Source organism: Micropterus salmoides, unplaced genomic scaffold (genome assembly GCF_014851395.1).
Source record: "Micropterus salmoides isolate LMB-PRFRI ecotype aquatic unplaced genomic scaffold, ASM1485139v1 Ms_hic_scaffold_4062, whole genome shotgun sequence".
Lineage (NCBI taxonomy): Eukaryota > Metazoa > Chordata > Actinopteri > Centrarchiformes > Centrarchidae > Micropterus > Micropterus salmoides.
This window is the reverse complement of record NW_024043443.1, coordinates 420-11,857: the sequence shown is the minus strand read 5'-3', so window position 1 is coordinate 11,857 and position 11,438 is coordinate 420. Positions and strand designations below refer to the sequence as shown.

The 11,438-nt window shown below is 40.3% G+C and overlaps 1 protein-coding gene and 1 pseudogene across 1 annotated transcript; both read right to left on the bottom strand.

Annotated features, from left to right (window-relative positions):
- Nucleotides 1-620: 620 nt before the first annotated feature.
- On the bottom strand, nt 621-9,337 carry LOC119887226 (annotated as a pseudogene).
- A 40-nt stretch (nt 9,338-9,377) lies between these two features.
- Nucleotides 9,378-11,078, bottom strand: LOC119887225 (complement C3-like; the record flags this gene model as incomplete). The annotated part of the gene is given in 3 exon segments (XM_038698108.1): nt 9,378-9,494; nt 10,840-10,888; nt 10,997-11,078. Coding segments are annotated over 3 exon segments (222 nt in total), but the record flags the coding sequence as incomplete, so codon positions are not given.
- Nucleotides 11,079-11,438: the final 360 nt, after the last annotated feature.

The window sequence follows — 11,438 nt, the reverse complement described above, 5'->3', positions numbered from 1 at the left end:
TATTATAATTTTAAGTAGTTAGTTAAGTAGTTGCCTGTGATTATTTGTGTGTAATGTTGTAGTATGAGTTGGTTACCACAGCCACAAATTCACCCTTCATTGTCCCTATTTATGTAATAGCCTAGCCTTACTATTGCCATCCATAGGTGGACAACCTTTTCCACTGATCATATTAGGTTCATATTTGGTTATTGGCCCCTCATTCCAGGGTTGTGCTCGTATTTATGAGTGATAATTAATAATTTTGAATATAAATACTTTTATTAATATTTCTAGAATATCTTTGATATTCTTTGGTGTGTAGCTCCAGAGCCATGTGACCTCTGACATATATAGCAATTGTAAGTCCCTTTGGATAAAAGCGTCAGCTAAATAAGTAAATGCATATGTATATGAGCTGTCATTTATTCTGAATCACAACAGATTTGAAATTTGTTTCATTCTACATTGCTGAATTTCCTATCACTCTGCTCAGTGAGCACTGACCTAAACATTATCTTTATTAAACTTCTATTTCAAGTTGAACTTATCAAATAATAGTATACAGCAACCAGGCAGTAATCACTGCTTTTCTAATTTTCTACGTGAAACAAAAGATAATCTGTTAAAAAGACAGACAATAAGCTTAAAACCATTACATTTTAATCAATGCAGTGTAACAGTGTAACTTTTGCAGCCCTTATATCTCATGGCAGTGAATGTTTTTACATAATAAGAATAATGCAAAATAAAAATCTGAAAAGAAGATTGTATTATGGTTTCACTATTGCTGACATCCAAAGATCTCATACTGCTGGACCATTTCCTCCAAGCCCAAACAGGTAGGTCTGTATTCATCAATTTGACACTCTGCTTCTGTGGGCCAGTACTCGATCCAGGTTCTCTCACCGAGTACATACTGATACCTGAGGAGAGCAAAGTGAAAAACACATTGGGTCTTCACCAGCTATCTGTAACATGCTGGAACATAACATGAAAAAGCATAACTCCCCCTTCCCAACAAAAAAATACTACTTCTACTTCTAATTACAATTAAATTGCAACAGTCTCACACTAGAGTATATATATGATTTAGTAAGAGAAGTGAAAACGTTCAAATATTTTAATGGAGACAACATAATGAGGGGGGTGTACACACCACTCATATGCACATTCACTGAAAGAACAAACTTACAAATTATTTTGGTTGTCTCTGTGAATATCTTTGGATGTGCCCATGACAAGGTACGTTTTGCCTGTCCGCAGATCTAAAGACTCCCTGCAGTGCGGATAACTGAGGAAAGTGCGCAGTTTACCCCGAGGACCCACATCGCTGCTTCCTGTTAGGAGAAGCAATATTGGAAAAGAGAGAAAAAGTACTTATGGATTAATCCTATGTCTGTATAGTAAATGTGAAGATACAGCTGGCTGATTGCCAACTGAGCATAAAGAGTTGAAACAATTATCTTTGCCTGTAAAAATTACAATTTTCAATTCTACAGGGGGTTGTGTACTGGATTACTGAAAGCTGGTTGCCATGCAACCGGTCCAGACAATAGTCCAGTCCAGAAACACCACCTGTCTGACTGAAAAAATCATTGAACATTTTCAGAAAGAGGCAAAAAAATGTTGGGTATGCGATTCTAATCCAATACACGTCTTTTTGTCAAATTCAGATCTCTTCACAGTCTGCCACACAACACTATTCCAGCCATTCCAGTCAGCATTTGTGTGTCAGATACATAGACTGTATATAAGAAGTGGACGTAGTCATTGTGACGTCACCCGTAGGTTTGTGGACCGCCGTTTTGAATCCTTGAGTTTGGCAATTTGGCTGTCGCCATCTTGATATTAATTTAACCAGCGGCATATGGTAGCGGCTTATCAATCGCAAGGTAGTCCTGCCCTAAAGCATATGCTGCTTTATCATCTACTTTCCTCTAAATGGGAACATAATTTACTAAATGAACATCATTATTTAAAATGGAACAAGACTTCTTTTTGCAAGTATTTCCTAATACTCATGGTGAAAGGGCCAACAGTAGGCATACTCCTACTTTAGACTTTAGACAGTCAGAATCAAATACCATGATTCAAATATCATGGTCTTTGTCATTGTATTGTATATCTCCAGAATCGCATACCCCACCTTTAAGGAACTTTAGAAACATTTTTGGGTAAACATCAGAGGGTAGTAAATTTTAGGTAGTTCAAAGATAAATACCAACCTTCTTTGATGACTTCCAGTATCCGCATTGTGTAAATGTCAGTGGTCAAACCGTCCGCAAATTCTTCCAGTTCCACTTTGTACACTGAGGACAGACAAATTACAGATTGTTAGCTCACTTGTTCCCTTGCTTACTTATTCTGTCATTCTTTTAACTCACACAAACATAGACATCCCTTTTTTTTTTGGGATAAATGTGTTTTAGTATGCAGTTAATTTATACTCTTACCAAAATCTATTTTGCTGGTCGGTGTACTCTCACAAGACTTAACTGTGCGCTCATCATTGTCGATTTTGCCCTTCTTCTGCATACTGCAGTTCTCTGGAAATAATAAGCACATGTTGGTTTGTGTAGGTGTTGGATGGGTTGATGGGTGAGTGCAGCTGTATCTATGCTAAAATTTAAGTTATTCTTTAGATAGACTCTGATACACAGGATCCGGCAGCTGCCCATTGCCTGACATAAAGTTCTGATGATCATGTTACAATCTGGTGTTTTTCACTGTAAACCAAAGTCCCCCACTCTCTCCATCACCCGATCTTTAACAGGCACTTACCTGTGGTATACTGTATGAAGATTAGTTTACCTGTCACAAGATGTACTACTCAGCCTGAGAATATGGTTGTATATTTTTGTGGTTAGGTCATTAACATTTGACTATTATTTGTGGCCACACTACCTGTGTGGCTCTAATGATGGCAATATCTGTCTGTGGGTCAGTTGGTCCACCAATTTGTTCCACACGGAAACATCTCAACAACTAAAAGATTGATTTCAATTACATTTGGTAGAGATATCCCAGAGGATGAATTCTAATGATTTTGGTGAGCCCCGATTTTTCCTCTAGTGCCACCAGCTGGTTGGCTTCTATTTGGCAAAAGCTGGAGGTCTCAATTGAACTGATAAAACATGTGTTACACTCATCCCTGATTAATCAGACGATATTACTAGTATAATCCCAGAATTTGCCCCCTCTGATTCAGCAGGTTTTAGTTTCAACAAATGGTTAAATGACCAATTTGGCCCCTGGGGTGCTATGATCATTCATGTTTTAAAGGTCCAGTGTGTAATATTTCTGAGGATCTATTGACAGAAATGCAATATAATATCCATAACTATGTTTTCTGTGGTGTATAAAGACCTTACGTAATGAACCGTTATGTTTTTATTACCTTAGAATGAGCCATTTTTATCTACATAACCGCGGGCACCCCCTTCCTATGGAGGTCGCTGTATTTTGTCGTCATGTTTCTACCGTAGCTGACAACGAATAAACAGCGCCACGGAGTGTGTTTTGTCATCACGGCTTTCTTCTTTTGCTTGTATAATTCCGGTAGTGTAGACGCCCGTCACTACATTGAATGTGTACAAAGAAGAAGGAGAGGAAATAATAATAATTGTAATATACAGTCTCTGAGTAGTCTTCTGGTTTATTAGAAGAGAAGTGACATTTGGACAAATGAAGGAGCACACGTGTTATTTAATTTGTTATTTTAGCCTGTGAATATTTATACTATGAAGCCAGACGAGTTGGGACAGATACAAACAGCTGACGGCAGAAATCAGGGATGTTGTGGATTTTCCCAGATGGAAGAATATAATGTGGGACAGATGTTTTCAAAGCGGTGCTGAAGTTGTCTGTTTTCTGCGGGACAGGTAAACAAGTTTGTCAGACTTTAGTGAGAGGACTTGGACGCTCAGAGCTGAAGGTGAAAACCGTACGGCCAGAGTCTGAGACTCTGGGACTTCAAACCTCCCCTCCAAAATACGGGTGAGACATTGAGGGACTAACGCCTGAGGGTCTGAGGCTCCCTTACCGCTGTGATCCATAAAAAAACCTGGTGGCGGGCAACACTCTCTTTCTGGTGAGTAGACTGTTCAAGTAACAATTCTCGCTACCAAATGGGGTGTGCATGACAGACGTGTCAGCAGGGCAGGCCTGGGGCCGCTGTGTGAATCAGCAAAGCTTTGGGGTTAAAGTACTATAGTCAAGATATCACTGTTGGACAGTGGATTTCTTTTAGGTCTGGGACCTTACCGTGCACAGATAAATTCTTTTAGATCTGGGACCTTCAAAACAAGAATACATAAGAAGAAAGAGTATGAGTCCGGGACTCAGTAGGCCTACTAGACTTAAGTAAAAAGGTTTTTTACTTAGAGGTGTTTTTCCTATGGAATAGAAGGGTGTATAACTGAGCAAATTTGAATGTGTTTGCTGCAGATGAATGACTGAATTGTGAATGAAAAAAAAAAAATACAGCCTTGTATGAATAAATTGCGACTGGAAAAAAAAACAACTAACAGAACGTCTTAATGTTGAACAAAGGCTTTGTGTAAACAGGATAAGATTTCCTCAGACTACTAGCTTTGTTAACATTTAATAGAAACACATAAGAGTTTAGAGAAATATAGATCTGTGAACAATCTTTTCCCAAGCAGACGGCTTCAAGGTCCTTATAACAAAAGATTTAAACAGACCTCCCAAATTTAAAACAAAAAGAGATACCTAATTCTGAATTTAAAAGAAAACCCCTAAAAGGTTAATTCTGTTGTGATGGCAGCCCGGCTGACGGTGAGTGTCCTGTTTATTTCTCCTTTTTTTGCTTGTGATTCTGTTTTCCCCTGTTTTTTTCCTGTACTCTGCCTGCCTCCCTGTGTCTCCTCCCCTGCGTGTGCTCTCTCTCTCCCTCCGCTCATGAGCCCAGCCAATGACCCGCACCTGCATCTCGTCAGCTACCTCCTCTGCCTGCCACACCTGCCATCGCTCACCTGCCCTCTCCCCTCGGACTTCCCCCACGGTATGCTCCCGGCTCTCCCTCGTGCCTCCCCAGTCAGCCTGCCACCACACTCCTCCACCAGTTCTCCCGTGCCTCCTCTCTTCCTCGGCTCCCATGGTCCCTCGGCTCTCTGGTCTCAGTCTCCTCGGTTCCCCGTGCCTGTGTTTCCTCGGCGCCCACCTCTTCCTCAACTCCAGTCCCTTAACCCTTTTTCCCCCTAATAAAGCCAGTTAATCTTGAGTGCTGCATATGGGTCCACTCTGTCCATACCCAAACAAATTCTTTATTACGTTCTTGGAATTAAGGGTTATTTAAACAACTGACGGAAAATGGGTTCAAATAACGGTAAGAAGGAACAAGACCCTTCAATAATGAATGCTCCCAATATTATATATAATATATACAGACCATGGCTATACAGCGAGATGAAGGAAGCATCACAGCAGCTTCCTCGTGTCCAGGACGGTGGAGTAAAATATGCTGAACATCTGCTGATCTTTTGCCAACAATTCAGACTTACAACCGCTGAACTGAGACAACTGTTGACCCTTCAGATGGGGACAACCTGGACACGGGTGTCAGCAGGTTATCCCGCAGGGGACATTAGATTGTCAAAATTGTCCTGGGACGACCCAGAGAACGCAACCTACAGACTGGTAGTTAACAATCTCTGCAAGAAAATAGAGGAACTATTTCCCCGGAAGCTGGACTGGGCACTATTAATAGGACAGTGACAGACTTCCTGAACAGACTCGCTGAACTTCATGAAATCCACAAGGGTCTGTTGAAGCCAGAGGTGATGGGACCATCACATCCCATCACCCCGTGGGAAGCCATTCTCAGAAACAATTTTCTCGCAGAGACTGAGGCCAGAGATCACCAACATGGTGAAACGCCACTGTTTGACATGGCAACATGATCACCTGTAGATGATCTCTTGTCTCTCAACGTGCGCACACACACACACACACACACACACCACACACACACACACACACACGCACACACACACACAGGTTAAAACTGAAGCAGACATGCAGACTTTGATCAGTGAGGCTATTTTGTATCTTGAACAGAGACAGGAAACTGATAAAGTAAAATCAACAGGGATATATGCTAAATACAAGAATGACGCATATCATCATATATCATATTCATGCCTGAATATACAATCAGATTTCTAGTTGACTCAGGAGCCACAGAATCGCTCATTAGAAGTCAAGAATTCCAGACTCCTCCAAAAATGAGTGCTAGATGTCTCAGAACAGTAGGAGTTTCAGGGAAACCTATGAGAGATTCACAGCACCTTTAACATGCAGTGAGGAGATTGAAAACCATTTCAAACATTCATTTTTGCTATCGGACCATTGCCCGTGAATCTCCTCGCTCGAGATTTGATGTGTTTGTTGGGCATAATTCTGACTTCCACTCCCCATGGGGTTGTGGTGGCCAGAATTTCTGAGATGGCATCACAGTTTGTTAAACAGAGTCAAAGGGAGTTGATATATGGTTATCAGTGGAAGATGCCAGAGGCATCAGTTTACTCCATCCAGAGTTTCAGGAGCGGGACCACACATCAACCACGTCATCGCCAGCATTTCCATAAATATCCACACGTCGTAGCTCCTCTTCTTCGCTCTCATATTCTGCATCACCCCCCCCCCCCCCCCCCTTTCTCTGTCCTGCCTCCTGATCTTCTTCTTCCTCTCCATAGGGTTATAAGGGGGTCCGTTGTGCCCGGGTGCTACGGCGGATTTCCCTATCGCAGCTTCCCCACAACACTTTCGAATGTCTATTCAGCAACTGCATGTCTCGTACATCTTTCTGTTTTGATCATCAATAAATCATTTAATTGTACCTGTTGATTGTGTGGTCCTTGCTAGTGAAATTCGTGTTAACAGTCAACTGAGAGACAAGAGATCAAAGTGTCATATCATCAAAGCTAGCTAGTTAGAGCTAACTTAGGACTATATGATCTAAAATCAAAATCAAGCATAGTGTTAGTTCAGGCAGGCAACAAAGTCAAGCTCAGCTCACAATCCCAGCACATCAGCTGATAGCAGCCATCTTAAAGCCAGCCACATCAGCTGACAGCTCTGATTCCTCTTAGCATTCATTGGCAAATTCCATACAAGGGGCCTTATTTAGGCTGCTATACCCTGCCTGCTTTTGCTGCTTCCTCTGCAATTAGCTTGTAACTCGCCGCCAACCCAGCTCCTCCTTTCAGGCCATATTTGATTAATCATGTCACTCTGTATTAATGCCTGCTATGTTCTGTACCCTATGGCAGAGGTCACTAATAGGCGGACCGCAGACCCAGCAGCTGTCCTCTCTGGACCACTGACATACAGCCGATTTATTATTGAGACTTACTACCTCGTGACAGAGCGTTTCTATTTAACCCGCGCAGCTTTTCTAGCATTTACTGTACTGGTTTAGAGGACCAAGAAACTCACAGACCAATAGCATTATGCTCCAATCGTCTCATGTGACGCTGCTCAGCCAATTAAATCTGTGCATTCCGATGGTTGCGAGTCGAGTCCGCGAGATTCACCAGAGACGTTTTGGAAACACACACGAATTGAGGAGACGAAAGGGAAAAGAGATTTCACATGGCTTTTAATCAAGAATGTACATTCCTCCCACGGGCAGTTCAAAACCAGATTATCTCATAGATCTCCAATGCTAGCTGGCAGGACAAGCTAGAGCTCACATTTCTCACTGAACAAGAGAAAGTAGGAAATTGGTAGCTCTATAAGAGGGAATGAAAGAGAAGAGGAGGCATTACAGCTCTTCATTTGTTAAGATGTGTTGTGTTTATGTCATTTTTTCTAAAAAGTAAGGCTCTTTACTTTAGTTTACTTAAATTTAGAATTATTTATTAGTTATTTATTATCCCTCCAGTTTGATGTGAAAACTGACAGTGAATATTCTTGAAATATTATTTGATTTGACAGTCCATTGTTAACTAAAAACATATGTTGATACAACTGTTCTTTATGGTATTGAATGATAATGCAAGTTAGTCGTTTTGATGTTCCGGACCTTTGGTTCGGGAAATTTTCTCTAACTGGACCTCTTTGAATTCTAATTGAATACCCCTGCCCTATGGGGTCCTAACTGCTGCTCCCTGCATTATGGTTTTCCATGTAGGCACATTGAAGGGCCAGAACAGAGCCATACCGCCAATCTTAACTTACTGTGGCGCAAATATCAGTCATGCGGAGTCACGTGACTACACACATGGTAGTATGTTTTTAAGTGGAAAGTACATGAACACACATAGTGGGGGAAATATTAATAGGATTAAACACCAAAACACCAAAATTACTGACAGGAAAATTATGTTGGTTTGAGGCTGTGAATTTCGGTTTCAGTTACTTTTCGAATAAACCATCCAGCCCTACGCTAGCTAATAACTTAGTAAGATGGAATAAATGTACATTCACCAGCAAATTCAGTTTGGAAAGTATCAAATTCATGGCTACATCACCCCTCACTCCTCCTCAGCTCCACTCTCCCATGCAAATACGGTCACTTATGGTTCCAAAAAAACAAGATGGAAAGGGCCAAAGTGCCAAACTCATCCACTTCTTTTATATAGTTTATGATCGTTACACCCTGTCAGAGCTAGTAGCATGGCCTCTTTATCTTGTTTAATCTTCTCTCCGCCTTAGGTGCCCCAGCTTTATTGTTGTAGATAGTTTAGAGTTCACAGATTAGGTCTTCAGTTCAACTTTCTTACCTTCAGCACATGTGCATTCATCACCTCTACAGAGCCGCAGTAGCTTCCCAGCTTTCTCTCTGGGTGGTAGAATTTCACACAGTGTTTTCCTGAAACAGGAAAGACAGATATATTTTGTGCTAATTGCAGTAACCTACATCGAAAAACATAAAAAAAATGTAATAATGTCTGCTTTTCCACCATGTTATCTACTCTGACAAATATTGACAGCAAAGACAAAATAATGAAGCTCATGGAGCAGCATGTTTCTAAATGTCTCTTGAGACTCACGTTCATAGTATTCATAGACAGAGACAGCTGCTGGTTGTAAGACGCCCACTTTCATCTTCTGATGGACCCTAAAACTGATCTCCTCTGGTCGTGTGTGAGAAACCTGTGGAGAGATGTAAAGCAAAGGTGAGACAGAGGTTAAGATAGAAAGGCTAAGGCAGAGAGAAAAAATATATACAGTAGGTATGAGACTTACCTTGTCCAGGTAGATGATGAGTGAGCCTCTTTCTGACAGGACTGTGTTCATCTCATATTTTGCAATGGTGCGGGCATGTCCTTTGGACAGCTACACACATACACACACACAGTCAGACAATTTCTAAACCATAAAACATGTTTGTCCTAAGCATAACATCTGACTGTTGACCTTTATGTGGGTATGTGTGTATCTGTAAAGGGTCTTACTAGTCCAGGTCATTTGTGTTAGCAGTAAAGCCAGTTAGCAAGCCAATATCCAAGATTGACATGGTTGCATCTCGCACCTTGTCCTTATACCTGTACATGAAAGGACAGAATATTTAAATAAAAGCATATAGAAATGTAAAGAAAGAAAGAAAGTAAATCTATTCATCAAATCATCTAGCAAGCATCTAGCAGCAACCAACTGATAACCTTTTCCCTCACCCTCCCATTCAAAGCGTTTAGGAACCTACGGTAGCGGCCAGTGGTTGAAGTAGCTTATAGAGTTTTTGTAAGATTTAGAACAGCTTATTAGCTGAGCTAAGTGAACTGTTTCAGAAATAAAACCAAGTACTAACTTGTCAATAAGCCCCAATCAGGCTGTGATAGGTAGGTTCAAGAAAAGTGACTTTGACAAGCAACTTATGCACACAGCTGCATAAATGGCACCCGAGCTTCTCCCAACTCTGTCTTGTAGAAGTGCCGGTACCGGTGAGTACCTGGTCCAGTTTGAGTAATAGTAGCCGCTAAATGCCCTCTCTAGAGCCAGTATTTGGTTTGTCTGTTCATGGCTATTGTAGAACCAGGGTGCTATAATCCACGGATAGGGTGGGCCGGGTCATAAAATGAACATTCTGATTAACAGCGGATGAGGTGCGGGTGGGTGAAATAGGGTGAAGCGTCTTTCCATTTGCAACACAGCTTAACTTCATTGATTATTTAAATCTCCTGATCAGGGTCTCAAGTTAATTAATATTCTGTGTTTTTCTACACATCCAAATGGTCACACACACAACCCAGGGTCATACAGGGAATCTGTTTGCAGTAAAACAGCCACCCTGATTAATCCTAAAAAGTCCTCTGCCCTGTCACGTTCACTCACTACAGTTTTTAGTTTTGTTGCCAAATATCCCATGATATTTGTTGTGACCTTGCTGTGTGCGTGGAAACTTAAAATTACTTACAGCAGCATCTCTCATCGTTAAAGTAAATAAATAATAATATAACAGTAAAATAAACACTTAGGTGGATGATGACCCAGGCATCACCACCATGGAAGGACCACTCTCTGTAGATATAAGCGCACTCTGTGGTAATCAAAACAATTCTTATTTTCCAATATCCCCCAAAATCTTAAACTTAAATTACTTGTTTAAATTTTAGATGTTTTAAATACAATTTAAACCTGTGGGAAGGGGCTGCTCAATGAGCAAAACAGGTGTTAAAGCTCATTCAAAAAAATGTTGTATAAGTTTTCACCACCATATTTTGATTTTAAAGAAATGTGAAATGCTGAGAAAATCAGGGACAAAGAGGACAGAACAAATTAAAATGATGACCATAACAGAAAGGGGAAGAAGTGAAGTAATGAAGGGCCCATATCTGGTAAGAAAATGTTCTGTAAAAGCCATATTAATGTAATGCTCTTAATTGTACTTACAAAACCTCTATTCTCAGTTTGTATATCTTCTCATCCTCGTCCAGTTTCTCTAGAGGAACAAAACAATTTTTTGTTGTTTTAGTTTATTTGTTTTTCTCATAAAAAGGAATATATTTGGAAGGAAGATGGTCAACAGCAAATAACGAAACAAAAGTACCTGGCAGGAGCTGCACTGTCATGTTAAACTTCTGACAGTCACTCTCCTTTTCTTTAGGCAGAGCATAATACAGCGACACCATCTGTCACATAGTTAAAAGTGCACGATAATGTGAAATAGGTAAATAGGCGTCTATCTCAATAGTCCACTCAAGGTACAAAAAATACAACTACAAAAAACAAAAGATTATGAAGTAAAAATATATTTAATTTATAATAATAATAATAATAATCTTTATTTGTAGAGCACTTCTCAAAAACAATTACAAAGTGCTTTAACAAGTGTAAAGACAATAATACCCAAAAGACAATACAAAACAATACAAGATAAAAGCATTAAAACATTGAAAAGACTAAAATACCGTTTAAGATAAATATAAAATTAGTAAAATACAATAAAATAAAAGTGAATAAGATCGGGAAGGCTCTCCTACAAAAGTATG